Raw genomic sequence first — 18001 nt, 5'->3', positions numbered from 1 at the left:
CTTTTCTTTTCTTTCCTTCTTTCCTCCTTCCTTCCTTCCTTCCTTCCTTTCTTTCTTTCTTGCAGGGCAATGAGGGTTAAGTGAAAGCTAGTAAATGTCAAGTGTCTGAGGCTGGATTTGAACTCAGGTCCTCCTGAATCAAGGGTGGGTGCTTTATCTACTGTGCCATCTAGCTGCCCCCACTTTTAGCTTTTCTTGAAACCATCCCTTTATTTCTTATTACACAGTAATATTCCACTACATCTATATTTGATAATTTGTTCAGACATTCCTCACATAATGAGCACCTCTTTAGTTTCCAGTTCTTTACCACAACAAAAAGAGCTTCTCTAAATTTTTTCCCTCTTTCTTTGGTCTATTTGGGGGTATAAGTGGTGGCAGTTTAGTAATTTTTATATCTCAATTTACTCTAAGGGTCATATTTAACATATTGAATTTCTATTAGTATCAATCTCTATGTTACCAGTTATTTACCAAATTGCAGAAGTGCTGATTTGCCAAGGAGATAGTTAATGGGTCATATCATAGACTGGCAGGGAGTCCAGAGGTACATAAGGGGGAGACTTTACTGCAATGTGAGACATTTCCTAAAGATTTCCTAGCTGTTCCTTGGGTTCATCCAGTAGCATTGCCACCTCATCCCCATTTTCTTCACTTTGGTGAGGTCCCTCAGCAATGTATTGAACACAGAAGTCTTCCACAGCCAGACTCCATCTGGAGTGTTAGGTTCAACTCCATGTGCCATATTTTAGGAAGGACATTGACTAACAAACTGAAAGGCATTTAGTAGAGCAGGATCAGAATGGTGGTGGTTATTGTGGTGTTCAAGCCCATGACATATGCTATCACTCTGAAAAAAATATCACCTGATACATCATTGAGTTTTTCTAGGAGTTTACCCCTTTGATCATTCATTTTCTTTAGTTTTCAGTCTATTTTAATTTATTGCCTTCTTTCTTGTGCTGACAAAAATTCCCAGATGTTCCCTGTCTTTAAAACAAAATGAAATGAAAAAACCCTTCACTTAAATGTCATCTCTACATGCTATCATTCTGCTTATTTCCACACAGACTCTCAGAGAAAGTAGATACTTAGTATGTTGAGTTTCTCACCTCCTATTTACTTCTTAACCTCTTGTATAGGATACACACAGTAATGTAGAGATAGAAGGAAAGAAACAGCCATGTGGTTAGCACTTTTTATTATCTCATTTAATCCTTACAACCTCTCTGGAAGGCAGGTGCTATTATTATCCCCATCTTACACTTGAGACAACTGATTAGGAGACTGGCTCAGGGTCACACAGAGTCAGAGGATGGATTTGAACTCAGATCTCCATGTCCCTAAGCCCAAGGCTCTGTACATTATTGTGGCCCCTGGCTATGACACAAGACCTGGTTTCAATTCCTTGCTCTGTCACTTATGAGATGTAACCATGCCAAGCCATTCAACCTCTCTGCACCTCTGCTTCCCTTTCTGTAATGTCAGTTATACTGACACCATACATCCCAAGGTTGTGGTGAGGGCCCGTTGAAAAATTATTGTGCTCTTTAAGCCATAAAGCACCATAAAGGACAGTTGTATGACAACCACTTCCTTGGAGACCATGACAAATTAACCACCATGAAGAAAGGTCTAGAATAACACTCTTTCCACTTAAAACTTATGTTCTCTTGTAATTCGTAGTGTAGCTCTTTGTTTCTGTGTAAGGATGATCATGTAGTGGTAGTTTTTTAATGCGCTAATGTCTCAGTTAAAGTTTATGCAATATTATGTCTCTGTGAGTAACCCCGGTCTGTTCCATTTGATGGGCTGTGAGGTTCTCTGGCCATAATCTGAATGGGTGCAATGGGTACAATGCAGGCCCAGGCACAACAGAAGATCATTAAGCCTACATGCCACGAAGACACTGATGAGAAGACTTCCCTGTGAGCTAATCTTTTATCTTTGCTCATGATTGATTTATAAGAGTTTAAGAATAGAATCAAAGTGTGAGAAAATGTGTTCCCCCAAAACAGCTTCCTAAATGCTATGGTTTAAAGGCTCCCAGTCAGTTTCTGTGAACAGTTTCCTAAATGCCCCTTTATCTTGTGACATTTGTACAATTGAGTTTCAGTTTTACTTCTCATATAGAAAACTACTTCATATTCAAAATAAGTTGCTAATGTATAACTCATATACTTTTAAGTCATTAAAAAGAATTCATTCTTTTTGCTATATAATATTTTAAAGCTTTAATTTATAAAAACAGTTATGGCCCATTTTTTCCCAATGCACTGTAATGGTCCCATTGAGGGACCAGCAGCAGAGATTCTCCCTTGAAATTACTCATTGGTTCTGTTCTCTCTCAGTTTTGCCCTGTAGCATTGGTTGACATTTCATAGAGAGTGAGTTGGCACAGAGCCGGAAAATATATAATTATAAGAATCACCTGCTCTTTATTTTTTCCATTATATACTCATCATGATTCAGACAGACTTTTCATAGGTATTTCATTTGGAATGAGAAGTTTTATTCTTCTATGACCTGTGATTAAAATGTGGCATTTTGGTAAATAAATAAGTGCTCGCTTGTACATAATCCATCCTTGAACCAGTGCTGTGAAGCAGGCGAAGTCTCTGACCTGCATCACATAGTGTGGTGGGAGCAGCATACGTAATGGGGAGTGTAGGTTTAAGATAAAGCTATTTAGCTCAATAAACCAAACCTTTCCTTTTAAGTTTTAAATCTTAAGCACTTAAAGTATATCTAAAGCACCTAATGCAGAAATAGAGCAAGCTGACTCTTAAGTGAAGTTTTATTTTCACCTTATGCTCCTTCAAGGGATTCAAAGAAAAGCAAATTTACCCCAAATCCTTTAAATAATTTCTTCTGTCTTGATGAGTTATGATTTCAGAATGTAAATATTTATCAGTTTCAGTAGGATAGTAAGGCCAGAGGACGGACTATATTTTTTAATAATTGAAAGTGAAACTTACCATTACAATAGTGTTTGCATAATTGCCTTACCTGTTGCATTAACTTTCATAAATCTTTATAGCTGAAGTTGCAATTTTCAATTAACTTCCTATGGAAATATTCACACAGTCATTAATAACAGTTTGTGTTCACAATAGTTTGTGATATTGCATTAAACAGAAGCATTTAAAGTCCATATTTTGTTTTATAAGACAAATGATAAATTTAATTACCATGTAATATATATATGTGTATATATATATATAATTCTCATCACTGGTATTTCAAGTTCTTATTTACTATGCTGTTTCAAAATTAGATGGTCTTTGATCTATAACCTTATATGTCAACTAAGAACAATAAAATATTTATTTCCACTAAAGTTGTAGAACTGTGATTCTATATGTCAGAATCTACTTGTACTAAAAATATTTGTAGCAGCTCTTTTTGTGGCGGCTAAGAATTGGAAATCAAAGGAATGCCCATCAATTGGGGAATGGCTAAACAAGCTGTAGTATATGATGGTGATGGAATATTGTGGTGCTATAAGAAATGACAAGCAGGATGATCTTAGAAAGACCTGGAGACTTGTATGAACTGCTGTATAGTGAAGTGAGCAGAACCAAGAGAACGTTGTGTACAGAGACGACAATATTGTCTGATGAAGAACTGTGAATGACTTAGCTATTCTCAGCGATACAATGATCCAAGACAATCCCAAAGCACTAATGATGAAGCATACTGTACATTTCTAAAGAAAGAATTGATTTTAATTGAACACAGACTGAAGCATGCTATTTTTTACTTTCTTTCATTTTTTCTTTTATTTAAATTTTTATACCGAATATGGTAATATGGTAATATTTTACACAATTGCACATGTATAACCCACATCTGATTGCTTACTGTCTCAGAGAGGGGGGAAGGGAGGGAGAGAAGGAAGGATAAAATTTGGAACTCAAAACTTTAAATAAAAATGTTTATTATTTAAAAAAAACTACTTGCAGTGATGTTAGAATAGTCATGTTAGTGTCTAGGCAAAGCCTTTTCTTTTAAAGTTTAAATGAAACCTTTAAAATAATTTCTATCATTAACTACATATCTGATCCTCTTTGAACATCCATTCTAATCTTAACCTTACATCCTGGACTTTAAAAATTTCAAGAAACCCCCTTTCCAACATAACTATTCCTGGGGAGATTTAAAGGCATAGTTATGCTTCCTGCTAATACCAATATAATAACACTTTTCTTCTAAATTATAAAAAGTGAGATTTTGATGTAGGATATGTTCTTTCTTGACAAATATAGAAACATAGTCTCAAATAACAGAATAGCCTTTCATAAGTTTGTTCATTTTATGAGCTGCCCAAACTCTGCTTTCTCTCATCAATATTTTGTGTGTATGGGGGCAGGATCTTTGTGCTGGAGAGGAGAGGAGAATAACAGTGCTGGCTTCCATTTATCTTTTTGATTGCAGTTTCTCTTCTGAGCCATCATTAGTTAAGATAGACAAGAGAGAGGAGTAGAGAGAAAGATGGAAGAAACACATGACAGGGAGTCAGTATGAAGACAGCTAAAGAATACCATACAGAAAGATACAATTATTATGGCAAATAGTTTGTTAGATACAACAATTCAATTGCCAGAAATGGATTTCAGGTAGTATAGCAGCAGGTTCCCCATAACCATTCTGGGATTCCAACTGAATACAAGCTGGAGGGGAAAAATTTTGTTCCACCTCAACAATTAGAATTTAAAGATAAGATCTGGGGTGGAGAATGGAGATTTTATAATATTTATTTTTATATTTCTGAATATATATATATGTACATACATACATACATACATATATATACATATATTTGAGTGAGATGAGAACCAAGACCAGAATTTTTTGAACACTTGTACATTATTTGAGAAGACAAAGAGATAAACTAGTAAAAAAGAATAATATGTAGGAAGAAAAACTGGAGAGAGCAGTGTTATGGAAGTAAAAAAAGCCAAAAGAAAATTGTGTGTGTGTGTGTGTGTGTGTGTGTGTGTGTGCGCGTGTGTGTCTGTATAGCAGGGGGAGTGATCAAAAGTGTCCAGTCCTTCAGATGAGTCAAAGAGGAAGAAGACTGAAACAGTCCATCGAATTTGACAGTTAAGATGTTTTAATGGAATTATGGGGAAGCCAAAATGTAGGGTGCACATGAGTAGTAAAGAGAAGCAGCAGAGAAGTTCTAGAATTTTATTAGTGTAGAGAAGGAAAGATAGTGGCAGAATTAAAGCAAGGTTTGTGTAGGTTAAACCTAGGAATGTTTGTAGGTAGGAACAAAGGATTCAGTGTACAGGAAAACACTGAAAATGAGAGAGAAGAAATGATCAACAGAGCAAGGATCTAGACCAGTGGTTCTCAAAGTATGGTCTGGAGGCTGCTAGGGATGTCTGAGTTGCTTTCAAGGGGTACAGGAGGTCAAAACTATCTTCATAATTTCTAAGGTGTTTATACACACACACACACACACACACACACACACACGCACACACACGGTAAATATCAAGAGATATTACCCACATAAACAAAAGCTCTTTGGGGGAGTCCTCAACAATTTTTTAACAGTGTAATGGGGATCTGTGACCAAAAAGTTTGAGAACTGCTGTCCTGGAGGATGGGATATGATCAAGAGAAGGAAGGGAGAGGAAGACCTAGAATAAGCAATGGAGAAAATCCAAAGTGGATGGTCTCAGTCTGTTGTGTGGTAGATTTATAGATATATTTGGTAGCTTTAGGAAAGAGGAGAAGGTTTGGAAAAGCTACTGTTGGAAAGCAAACAAAAATAGTGAGGATTGTTGTACAGTAGTGAAGGCTCAATTGAAATTACATAACACGAATTTATCATTGACAGCATGATTTTGTGTCTTCCTTCAATAGTGCTTTTGGGAATTGGAAGAGAAGATGGAGCTGGACATTTCATAGGGTTGGGAATTCACAAGACAGGAACAGCAAAAAGAAGGGGGAGCAAAGTAGTTAGCTTCCAAAATAGCTAACAGTAGAGTTAAGACTATGAAGGGAATGGAATGAATCCACTACAGGACTAATTGACGGAGAGTAACTAATTTTTTGTTTTGTTTTGTTTTTTAGTGAGGCAATTGGGGTTAAGTGACTTGCCCAGGGTCACACAGCTAGTAAGTGTTAAGTGTCTGAGGCCAGATTTGAACTCAGGTCCTCCTGACTCCAGGGCTGGTGTTCTATCCACTGCACCATCTAGCTGCCCCGAGTAACTCATTTTTATGTTGAATATCAGGAGAAGTGAATTGGCAAGTGAGGTAGAAGGACAGGGTTTTTCAATTAAAAAAAAAAAGATAATCTCATAGTTCATTATCTTGAATGTGAAACAGAATTAGGTAGGGAAAACTAGGGTGTGACTGCCTTAGTAAATTGGGGTGACTCTTCTAACATCCTGAACTCTCAGTTTCTCAATCTCCTCCCTTCCAAAGAAATCCATTTCAAAATACCCATTGGGTGATCTAGATGGGGGTCAGAATATGGATTGAATTTAGTAGAATTACAGAAATTAGGTTAGGAGGAATTTGTGGTTTGCTCACATGGAATGTACCACCTCCGCAGAAGGTCATAGAATAAATCCCTCTCTCCATTCTAAATAAAATACAGAGGTAATGGAGCATTTAAAAATGCCATCTCCCAGGTCAATTCCAATTGTAGGATTTTTCTTCTGATGGATTTATGTTTACCATAATTTACCAGGTTTCTCTAGAATTGAATGTCATGCCACCTTTTTCAATAAGAAAATGTATTCTTTCAAGTCTTCATAGCATTGAGATGGAATTGGACTGAATTTTATAGCTCAAGGATTAGTATCATTCAGTATTTTATCTGGGCAAACCAGTTTCAATATATCACTTCTAAGCCAAGAGAAAGGGCAGTCAGGTGGCACAGTGGATAGAGCACTCGACTTAGAATCAGGAAGATTCATCTTCCTGAGTTCAAATTTGGCCTCAGATACTTACTAACTGTGTGACCCTGGGCAAGTCATTTAACCCTGTTTCCCTCAATTCCTCATTTGTAAAATGAGCTGGAGATAGAAATGGCAAACCACTCTAGTATCTTTGCAAAAAACAAACAAAAACCCAAATGGGGTCACGAAGAATCAGACATGACTGAAACAACTGAACAACAACAAACATGATATTTAAGGTATTTTGTAAGGTTATTGTGCATATTCTACTTAGTACATTGTAATTGTAGGTAGGGGGCATGCCTTAATGATTTCTCAATTCACTGCATCACCTAGTACACACAGTACATAGCCCATAATAAAAATTCAGCAACTATTCACTGAATTGAAATGATCATTAAATATAATCTGTACAGAAAGATATGTGTTCCCAGCATATTAAGAAGAGCTCTATAATTTGAGCTCTGTTTTCCATGGATATGGGGATAAGACAGTTAAAATCCCAAAGGAGGGGGATTGAGACTCACATCCTTCTCCAGCTCATTTTTCAGATGAGGAAAGTGAGGCAAACAGGGTTAAGTGACTTGCCCAGAGTCATTCAGCTAATAAGTGTCTAAGGTTTGAATTCAGGTCTTCCTGCCTCCAAGCCAGGTGCTCTATCCACTGTACCACCTAGCCTCCCTTTAAATTCTCTAACCCTTTGTGTATTTTGCATGCTCACTGTAAAAGTCTTGAGGCTTGAATCAGTCTTGATTCAATCTCGAGTCTACTTTTTCTACTTTTGTCCCCAGACACAAGAAAAGATTACTGGAAAAAGGTACAAAATCATGTAAAACCGACCTGCTACAATTTCATGCTATTTAACCTCAGTTCTCACTGCACCTTAGCAATTTTTTATTCATTTTCTTTGATTCCCCTAATCACTCTTTATGACAATTGGTTCAAACCCTTTTCCATTCCCCCAAAACCCCAAAGATCCTATTCTTATAGCTTCAACCTCAGCGCTATCGTAATGACCTTACAGGGAAAATTAAGGCCATCTGGTATGAACTCTTCATTCTTCTCATGTCTCTACTTCAGGTTATTTTTCCCTTAAGCCCATTTTCACTGTCCTCTCTCAGAGAAAGAGGTGTCCTTCCTTCCCACAGTTAATCTCTTTGTTATCTGTCTTCTCTGGGAATTTAGCACCTCAATTATATCCCTCTTCTCTTTGCCACTCCCCACCCCACTTTTTAGCATCTTCAACTTTTCCCTCTCCATGAGCTCCTTTCCCTCAGTCTTCAAATGTATAATTTTTACCTATCCTGGAAGAGAAGATAACACAACAAATCCTTTTCTTGACCTTACTTTCCTCTATGTAACATCATAGTCCCTTGTTTTCTTTCAGTGACAAACTCTGAAAGCATTCTGTGCCTATTGTTACCATTCCCTCTTACTACTCATTCACTCCATAATTCCATGCAACCCAGTTTCCCTATTGGAAGCGCAGAAAATTACATTTTACTTGGGTCGTCCAAACATTTTTGAAAAAGTAAAGGGTGATTTAGGGCATATTGTGTCCAGAAATAAGGGAGATAATCATGATGTACTCTTCCTGATCAGAATATGTCTGACACTTTAGAAAGGACATTGTTAAGGTGGCCAGGATTTAGAAGAGTTCAGCTACGTTGGTGAGGAAACCTAAAACCACAGCACATGAGAATCGGCAGAAGTAAGTCGACACAGCTTAGGCATGAGAGGATGTAGCGGGAGTATGGTAGCAATCTTCAAGAATGTGAGAGACTTCAATTTGACCAAAGATTAGATTTACTTTGCTTAGCCCCAAAGGAGAACATTAGGACCAATAGACTGAAGTTTTTAAAATGTCACTTTCAATATAATATAAAAAACAACAAATTCCTAACAGTATGAACTATCCAAGACTAGAAATGGATGTTTCTGGAGGTAGTGAGTTCCCTGTTACTGGAAGTATTCCAGTAGATACAGATTGGCCAAATATCAGGGATATTGTGGAGGAGATTTCTATCTTATGCATGAGTTGATTAGTTGAGGAACATTCCAACTCTGAGTTGCCATAATTCTATTCTGAAAAAGAGTTTAAGAAGACAAAAGTTATCTTAGATGGGGAAAATAATTGTTGACTTGGATCTTGCCAAACAGGCCTTATCATGTAAATAAAAAGTAGTCACTGCTATTAGTTTATAATGTTTCAAAGCATTGAATTTTAAAGGACAAAAAAGGATTCCAGGATTCTGAATTGTAATAATAAGTCAACATATAACATGCATGAATCATCTGTGCAAGATTAGTGCTTATGAAACCAAAGAAAATAAAAACTGGGGAAAGGATTCATTATTTTAAAAATGTATTGGGGAAAATTATTTAGCAATCGCAAAGGAGGAGGATTGAGACTCACATCTTGCATCATATAGCTTACTGAATTTCTGCTGTGGGACTTAGTTTATTTTTTTAACTATAAAGAAGAAAATAGAGTAGAATATTTAACTCAGTTGTAGAAGGTAGGTTAATTTTTTCAGTTAAATAAATGAGAAATTATTAAGGATAATGTAGATGTCCTTGTCATGTAAAAATTTTAAAAAATTATAGACCAAAACCTATAGTATTAAAAGAAAAGAAAAAACAGACTGGGAAAATATTCATGGAAAATATAACACATAAAAACTTGACATCTGATCCATATGAGAAACTTAAAAAAATAGTCCCAGGGGCAATTCCTAGTTGACAGTGTCAAAAGAGAAAAAAGAAATGTCCTTTTCTTATTTCTTCTTTTTATTTACATACACACATACATAAATACACATACAACATACACACACACATATATGTATCTTTCGTATTACCTTAACTTCCAAATATATACCTCCCCCTTACCTACCCAACTATCTGTCTATCCCTTATTACCAAAAATAAAGGGAAAAAATCTGCCAGCAAAATTAGCCAACAAATAACAAAAGCTAACAACATATGAAATATCCATACCCCTTGTCCCCCCACTCTGTAAATAAGGGAGAAAAGGTGATTTTCTCATCCCTTCTTCTTGATCAAGCTTGGTTGTTTTCTGTCCACAGGGTTCAGTTTTGTGGGTTTTTTCCTTGTGCATGCTGTCTTAATGGTCCTGTTTAGTTTTCATAAATAGACATTCTTTTATGCCCCTTTTTATTATGAATTTGGCATATATCAATTAACATGCAAATATGCACATTAAAAATAAGAAGAGAAATAGAGGATAGTATATGAAGCTATATATCTATTCCACATAGATTGTTCCTTTTTAAAAAGTATGTATTACATTTAACACAGTAGTAATCAAATTGCCCTGCTAGTTTGTTTCCCTTTGTGAACTTCCTTCTCTCTTCTGTATATTTTAATTTAATTTAATTTTTTAATTTTTTTATGGGGCAATGACGGTTGAGTGGCTTGCCCAGGGTCACACATAGCAAGTAAATGTCAAGTGTCTGAGGCCAGATTTGAACTCAGGTTCTCCTGAATCCAGGGCAGGTGCTTTATCCACTGTGCCTCTTAGCTGTCTCCTCTTCTGTTTATTTTTAAATATTTTATTAGCATTTTTCCTTTTGGTGTATACATCTCTACCACTACCCCTTACATTCCCTCCTAATACTTCTTCCCAAAATAAGAGAATCCCCCTCATAACTAATAAGCATATCAAGCAAAACAAAACTGCACATTGGTCCTACCTTAAAATGTTTATTTCAGGGGCAGCTAGGGGGCTCAGTGGATAGAGCACTGGCCCTGGAGTCAGGAGGACTTGAGTTCAAATCCGGCCTCAGACACTTGACACTTACGAGCTGTGTGTGATCCTGGGCAAGTCGCTTAACCCTCATTGCCCTGCCCCCCCCCAAAAAAAAATGTTTATTTCATTCTACGCCTAGCCCCTCTGATGAGAGGTAAAGGAACATGCTTTGTCAAAAGTCTTCTTAGGTTTTTTTTTTAAGGAATTAATTTTTATTCAAGTAGTCTTCATATTCTTTTTTTTTTGTTTTTTGTTTTTTGGGTTTTTTTTGTGGGGCAATGGGGGTTAAGTGACTTGCCCAGGGTCACACAGCTAGTAAGTGTTAAGTGTCTGAGGCTGGATTTGAACTCAGGTACTCCTGAATCCAGGGCCAGCGCTTTAACCACTGAGCCATCTAGCTGCCCCCTTTTTTTTTTTAATTTTTAAAAAATTTTTATTTTTAGTGAGGCAATTGGGGTTAAGTGACTTGCCCAGGGTCACACAGCTAGTAAGTGTTAAGTGTCTGAGGCCAGATTTGAACTCAAGTACTCCTGACTCCAGGGCCGGTGCTTTATCCACTGCGCCACCTAGCTGCCCCAAAAGTCTTCTAGAGTTTTGACTGGTCAGTGCACTGGTTAGAGTTGCTAAGACTATGAACATGCAGTTTTCAAAAGGGAAAACAAATTAATACTCACCATGGACAGAATCTTTTTTTAATGGATCCATTTCTTTCATTGGTGGTGGAATTTCAAGTTGTCATATCTTTGAGAACGATAGTATGGCTGTACTTAGGAAAAGTTACCAAAATCATAATTTCCTTTGACTCAGTATTGCATTGTTGGGAATATGTCCTGCAAGTGTAATCAAAAAACAAATTACAAAATAGAGCTTTTTTCACAAAGATTTTCAGAATGGTTCTGTAATTAAAACCATCTGCAACACAAAAATCTTTGGAAACAACACGACCATCCAATAGCAGGGGAATGGTTAAATACACTGTGGAACTCAATACAGTGGAGTATTAGGATGTAATTAAGTTGGATAAATATAAGGTATACAAAGAAATCTGGAAAAGCCTTTATTAAATAATAAAAAACCATAGGAGAAAAAGGTAATAAGAATGAAGGAGCCAAGAGTCCTGATGAGAATTTGGCAGTTGTTACTGAAAAAAGTTTGGATACTTTATGCATTGAAATAGGTTACTCTAAATATAAACAATTATGAAGCATGGTTATGCTTATTCACTTTTTAATAAAATGTTAAGAAAAATAATAAAGTATATGAAGTTAAGAATCATTTTAGGTGATTAAAAATTATTCTTTACTTACTAAGTTATTCCTGTGTTTCTCCTTAGGACCTGCTTCATACAATCCAATTTTCAAGACATCTCCAAAACTGTCCTTGTTTCTTAAAAAAGAAAAGCGCTTTGTAGAACCTAAGGATATCACTCCTGGACCTGGAACTTATAAGGTGTGTCAATATTACTTTATTTGCAGTTATGACATATTTTTAAGAGGACTTGCCAGAAATGTATGAATTGCCATGGTGTGATTTTTGTGTTTGATACTTGTCAAAACTGGAGCAGGGAGGGGGAGGCATTATAATTCACTAATCTGAAATTGTGTAAGAGATATTCAAATGTATCACGGTAGTTTTGCGTGTGAATATTTATGCAAAAGGGTTAGCTGTTTCTGGCATTGCTACTTTTAGATCTTTCATGTAAGTTTTTATTGAAATGATGCATTGATTCAAAGGCAATCCTGATTTAGTCAGTTAATGGAGTGCTGCTTATTTTTGTGAACTTTGCTACTTTAATCGAGAATCTTAATGAACAAAGACTACTTTTATGCCTCTGGACTTTATGATAATCAAAAAGAAACAAGAACAGTTCTGTAGATTTAAAAAATCTGATTCATAATAGCTTCCCCCCTCCCTTCTCGTGCACTTTATCTAGGATGGCAAAATCATTCTTTATTTTTTCTTTTCCTGGTTAATTCTGTGATGATGAAACATTTTTATTGTGGCGATAAGAAACTCTTTCAAGAATCTGTTCTATAGGATTCCAAAACTAAATCTACCTTTCAGCGTTAATTATAATAGATTGATTTATAGAAATTTTGCTATAATTCATAGTAGCTTCTCGTGTTAAACTGCAAGTGCTCAATAACTTCTCTTCCTCTTTGCCAAAGGTAAGGTTCTTGAGAAATATAGCTTTAATGATGCAGTTTATTGTCCTAAACAAAATAATTGTATATCATGAAGAATAAAATGAGAAAATGTTTGTCTTGAATTGACAAGGAAAAATAAGGCTGCAAAAATGTTATGAATATCATTTGGTGGGTGAGTTTGGCATTACATATATTTTTATGGTCATTAATGAATTTTCAATGATTTTCAAAGACTGTGTATCTTTTAAAACTAGAAATTATATGTGGTTAGATACATAGTTAGGTACTTACTGGGTTGGTCTGGGATAACACTGAATACAATTCAAACTCCTTAGCCCTTATTTTAAAGCCCTTCATAGTCTGGATACGACTTTCAACTCTTAATTCATACCTGTCATGAGCGTGTGTAATACAGTGGGGGAAAAAAGACTTGTGTTCATTGTCTGAAGACCTGGGTTCAAATCCTAGCTGAGTTGATTGATTTCTTGATCAGGTTGGTTTACTTCTCCTTATCTATCAATGATAAGGGAGTTAAATTGCATAAGCTCTGATTGCCTGTCTGGCTCTCATGCTATTTCTTTCTGTGCTCTGTTTCAGAAAAATTGGATTACTCAGTATTTCCCAACCCTGTCTTACCTTCTGTCTCTACTCATTCAGCCCATATGCCACATCCCAGGTGCCATTATCCATGCCTCAGATGGCCTTGTCCTAAGACTTCACCAATTGAAATCTTTTTCTCATTTATGGCTTAGCTTATAAACCTTCTCTGATCCCTTCAACTTGAAGTGGTGCCTTCTTCCTCAAATTTTTTCCCACTCTATTTGACATCTCTTATTTTACTTAGTCATATGTGACATTAATTTATAGTTATTTATTCTTGTACTTTTTGAAAGTAGGAAATTTGTCATTTTTCGTCTTTGTATTTTTAGTGCCTTGAACAAGGGCTAGACCCTCTGCCCCAGGGCTTTTTTTTTTTTTTTTTTTTGGTGGGGGCAATGAGGGTTAAGTGACTTGCCCAGGGTCACACAGCTAGTAAGTGTCAAGTGTCTGAGGCCACATTTGAACTCAGGTCCTCCTGAATCCAAGGTTGGTGCTTTATCCACTGCGCCACCTAGCTGCCCCTGAAGGCACAATATATTAAATGAAAAGAGGTGCTTTTTTTTTTTTTTTAACAGCCAGGAAAAAGAAAAGGGTGATTATGAAAGTGTTTGCATATTATTAATTTTCCTTTTATCTTCCAAACATAGAACAGTGCTCTTTGCACATAGTAGTTGCTTCATCAATCTTTTTGAATTGTTGAATTTTGTTTTTCATTTCTTTTAAGGGCACCACCTCCAATCTAGCGGGAAGAGTAGATGTGTGTAGAGAACAGGAATGGAGAGGCCTATACAAAATGCTCATTGATGATTGGCGAACACATGCAGAGATGGTGTGGAGGAGCACCCACATAGAGACAATATGTGAAGTCAGGACACAAGCATAGAGGGGCAGCTCGTCCCTTACTGGCTACTGGGAACTCATCTTTTCTGGAGATGCCATTACTTGGCTTTCCCCAGGCCTGCTCTCCTTTGCTTTTCCATTCATGGCTTGTCATCAGTGCTTGGTGCTGCTCTCTGCCGTTTCCTTGGGTCTTCTTTTCAGAATTACTTTTCTGAATTCAGAGTGGCTGTCAGGGGCTGCCATGAGTAGCTTCAATGGACACCAGATCATGGGGCTTCTCTCTACTTCTGGTTCATGGTCTCAGGAGAAAACCATGCCTTCCATGGCTGATCTCTTTCCTTCAGTGTCCTCTCTGGCAGGGCTTTGTGGCCTTGAGAGAACACAGGCAAGGGCAGGCTAGATTCTGAGGCAAGTTTTAAATTCAAAACTTCCCGACTCCAAGTATCTATCTGCCGTAACATCGATTTTATATTTATATACCAAATGGCCTTATATACCAAAGTCAAAATGCAACAGCCAGTTTTGCTGCCTCTAAGAGTCTGCCTCATTGCATCCAAACTAGGCCTGCCTCTGTATCACACCTCTGAGATGCTAAAACCCGCAGAATGCCATAGACTTCCTGAAGGTTTGAGGATCCTGGTGTGTGTCCTCCCTGGGAAATCCACAGAATGTTAATTATGTGGTTAGGGCACAGTGGGGAGAGATATTGGGCAGAGTTCTCAGTGGTTCTTATGCGTTTGGGGTAGGTACTAATTAGAGTTGGGTCTCTCTGTCATCTGATCACCATTGACTAGACTGGGTCCCTAAAGGAACTTCTTGGACTGAATGAGGCTAGTGGGTCCATTTGTGAACAGTTCTCCCCAGCTCAGAATCAGCCCAGAAGGTCCCAGAGACATCCTAAGATTTGGAAGTGGCACCAGGAAGAAGGCTGAACTCTGCTAGCACCATTTTTCATAAACAGTGATGCTGTTATATATAACTCCTCCACTGCCTTCCCAGTTCTTTGTCAGTATATTTTGAAATTGAGAGATTGAGGTTAACTGCAGAATCTTTCCTTGGAGATCTAGAACAGGCTACACATCTACAGAATGGTTTACATGTAGGGCCTGGTGGCATTGTCAAATAGATGAGTGGCAAAAGCAACTTTGCCAGAGTCATTGATTAATGACTGGAGAGATGGGAGGCTGGGGAAAGATGGTGCATTTCTCTCTCTCTTTTTCTAAGGCATGGCTATATAGTTATTCTAAAATAGTATTACTTTGTGATTTCAGTATTTGTAAAACAATTTAGTTATTATGAACAGTATTATACTATCAAAGATAACTCCTTATAAATAAGAGGCTAATAACTGACATTTGTTTACTACACTAAGGTTTGCAAACCATTTTTACAGGGATTCTATTTCCTTTTGTTTCAGCAGTAATTTTATTTTCCAATTACATGTAAGGATTATTTTCAACATTCATTTTTTTAATAATGAAAATTTTTATTTATAGTTTTGAGTTCCAATTTTTATCCCTCTCTCCCTCCCTCCCCTCCTTGTCCATGAAGTGGCAAACAATCAGATGTGGGTTATACATGTAAGATTATGTAAAACATTACCATATTTGTCATTTTGTACAAGAAAACTATATTAAAAGAAAAAAATGAAAGAAAGTAAAAAAAAATAGCTTGCTTCAGTCTGTTCCATCAATACTAGTTCTTTCTTTGGAAGTGGATAGTATGTTTCATCAATAGTCATTTGGGATTGTCTTGGATCATTGTATTGCTGAGAATAGTCGAATCATTCATAGTTCTTCACCAAACAATATTGTTTTCTCTATGTTTCGCTTGCTTCTGCTCACTTCACCATACATCATTTCATACATGTCTTTTCAGGCCTTTCTGAAGTCATCCTGTTTGTCATTTCTTATAACATAATAATATTCCATCATCATCATATACCACAGTTTGTTTAGCCATTCCCCAATTGATGGGCATTCCTTTGATTTCCAATTCTTAGCTACCACTAAAAGAGTTGCTATAAATATTTTTGTACAAATAGGTCTTTTTTTCTTTTGGGGGATGTCTTTGGGATATAAACCTAGCACTGGTATTGTTGGATCAAAGTGTATGCATACCTCTGTTGTCCTGTGGGCATAGTTCCAAATTGCTCTCCAGAATTGTTGGATCTTTTCACAACTCCACAGTGGATTAGTGTCCCAGCTTTCCCACATCCCCTCCAACATCCAATATTTTCCATTTTTGTTATAGTTGCCACTCTGATATGAGGTGATACCTCAGAGTTGTTTTAATTTGCATTTATCTGATCAATAATGATGTAGAACATTTTTATATGATTATAGATAGCTTTGATTTCTTTGTCTGAAAACTGCCTGCTCATATCCTTTGACCATTTATCAATTGGGGAATGACTTGTACTATTATAAATTTGACTCAGTTCTCTATATATTTGAGAAATGAGGCCTTTATAAGAGATTTTTGTTTCAAAATTCTTTCCCAGTTTTCTAATTCCCTTGTAATCTTTGTTATATATTAGTTTTGTTTTTGCAAAAGCTTTTTAATTTTATATAATAAAAATTATGTATTTTACATTTAATTTTACTCTCTATATCTTCTTTGGTCAAAAATTCTTCCCCTGCCAATAAATCTGACAGATGAATGATTCTGTACTCTCTTAATTTGCTTATGGTATCATTCTTTATGTGTAAATCTTATACCTATTTTGACCTTATTTTAATGTGTGGTATGAGATATTAGTCTATATCTGGTTTCTGTCATACTGTTTTCCAGTTTTCCCAGCAATTTTTGTCAAATAATGAATTTTTGTTCCAAAAGCTTGGATCTTTGGATTTATCATATACTAGATTACTGTAGTCATTTACTATAGTGTAATTTCTATCTATTCTATTCTACTGATCTAACTCTCTATTTCTTAGCCAGTACCAGATTGTTTTGATAATTACCTCTTTATAATACAGTTTGATATCTGGCACTGATACAGCATTCATTTTTGTAAGATTTTGAATTCCAAATTTTTCTCCCTCCCCTCCCCTCACTCTTCCCCAAGAAGGCAAGCAATCAGATATAGGTTTTACATACATATGCACACATACATACATACATGCATACATACATATATGTATGCAATTATGTTAAACGTATTTCCATATAAGTTATGATGTAAAAGAAGAATCAGAACAAAAAAAAATAACAACAAGAAATAAAGTGAAAATAGTATACTTTAATCTGCATTCAGACTCCATCATTCTTTTTCTGGATGTGGAGAGCATTTTCCATCATAAGTCTTTTAGAATCGCCTTGGATCATTGTATGGCTGAGAAGAGCTAAGTCTTTCACAATTGATCATTACACAATGTTGCTATTACTATGTACAATGTTCTTCTGGTTCTGCTCACTTCACTCAGCATTGGTTCATGTAAGTCTTTCCAGGTATTTCTGAAGTCCACCTGCTCATCATTTATTATAGCACAATAGTATTCCATCACATCCATATAGTACAACTTGTTCAGCCATTCCACAATTGATGGGTATCTCCTCAATTTCCATTCCTTGCCAGCACAAAAAAAGCAGCTATAAATATTTTTATGCATGTAGGTCCTTTTCCCTTTTTTATGATATAGACTTAGTAGTGGTATCTCTGGATCAAAGGATATTCACGGTTTTATAGAGAGATTCTATTTTTTTGATCCTCACAAC

The 18001-nt window shown here is 36.3% G+C and overlaps 1 protein-coding gene across 1 annotated transcript in view; it reads left to right on the top strand.

The window, feature by feature from the left end:
• The window catches only part of STPG2 (sperm tail PG-rich repeat containing 2), a 597092-nt gene that overhangs the window by 358270 nt on the left and 220821 nt on the right, over positions 1-18001 (top strand). Inside the window, exon 12 of the mRNA XM_043972340.1 lies at positions 12028-12143. Coding sequence (XP_043828275.1) covers positions 12028-12143 — 116 coding nt within the window. The remainder of the gene's footprint in view (positions 1-12027; positions 12144-18001) is intronic.

The sequence above is a fragment of the Dromiciops gliroides genome, chromosome 6, assembly GCF_019393635.1.
Source record: "Dromiciops gliroides isolate mDroGli1 chromosome 6, mDroGli1.pri, whole genome shotgun sequence".
NCBI lineage: Eukaryota > Metazoa > Chordata > Mammalia > Microbiotheria > Microbiotheriidae > Dromiciops > Dromiciops gliroides.
The sequence above is the reverse complement of the archived record's forward strand: the minus strand, read 5'-3'. Positions and strand labels throughout refer to the sequence as shown.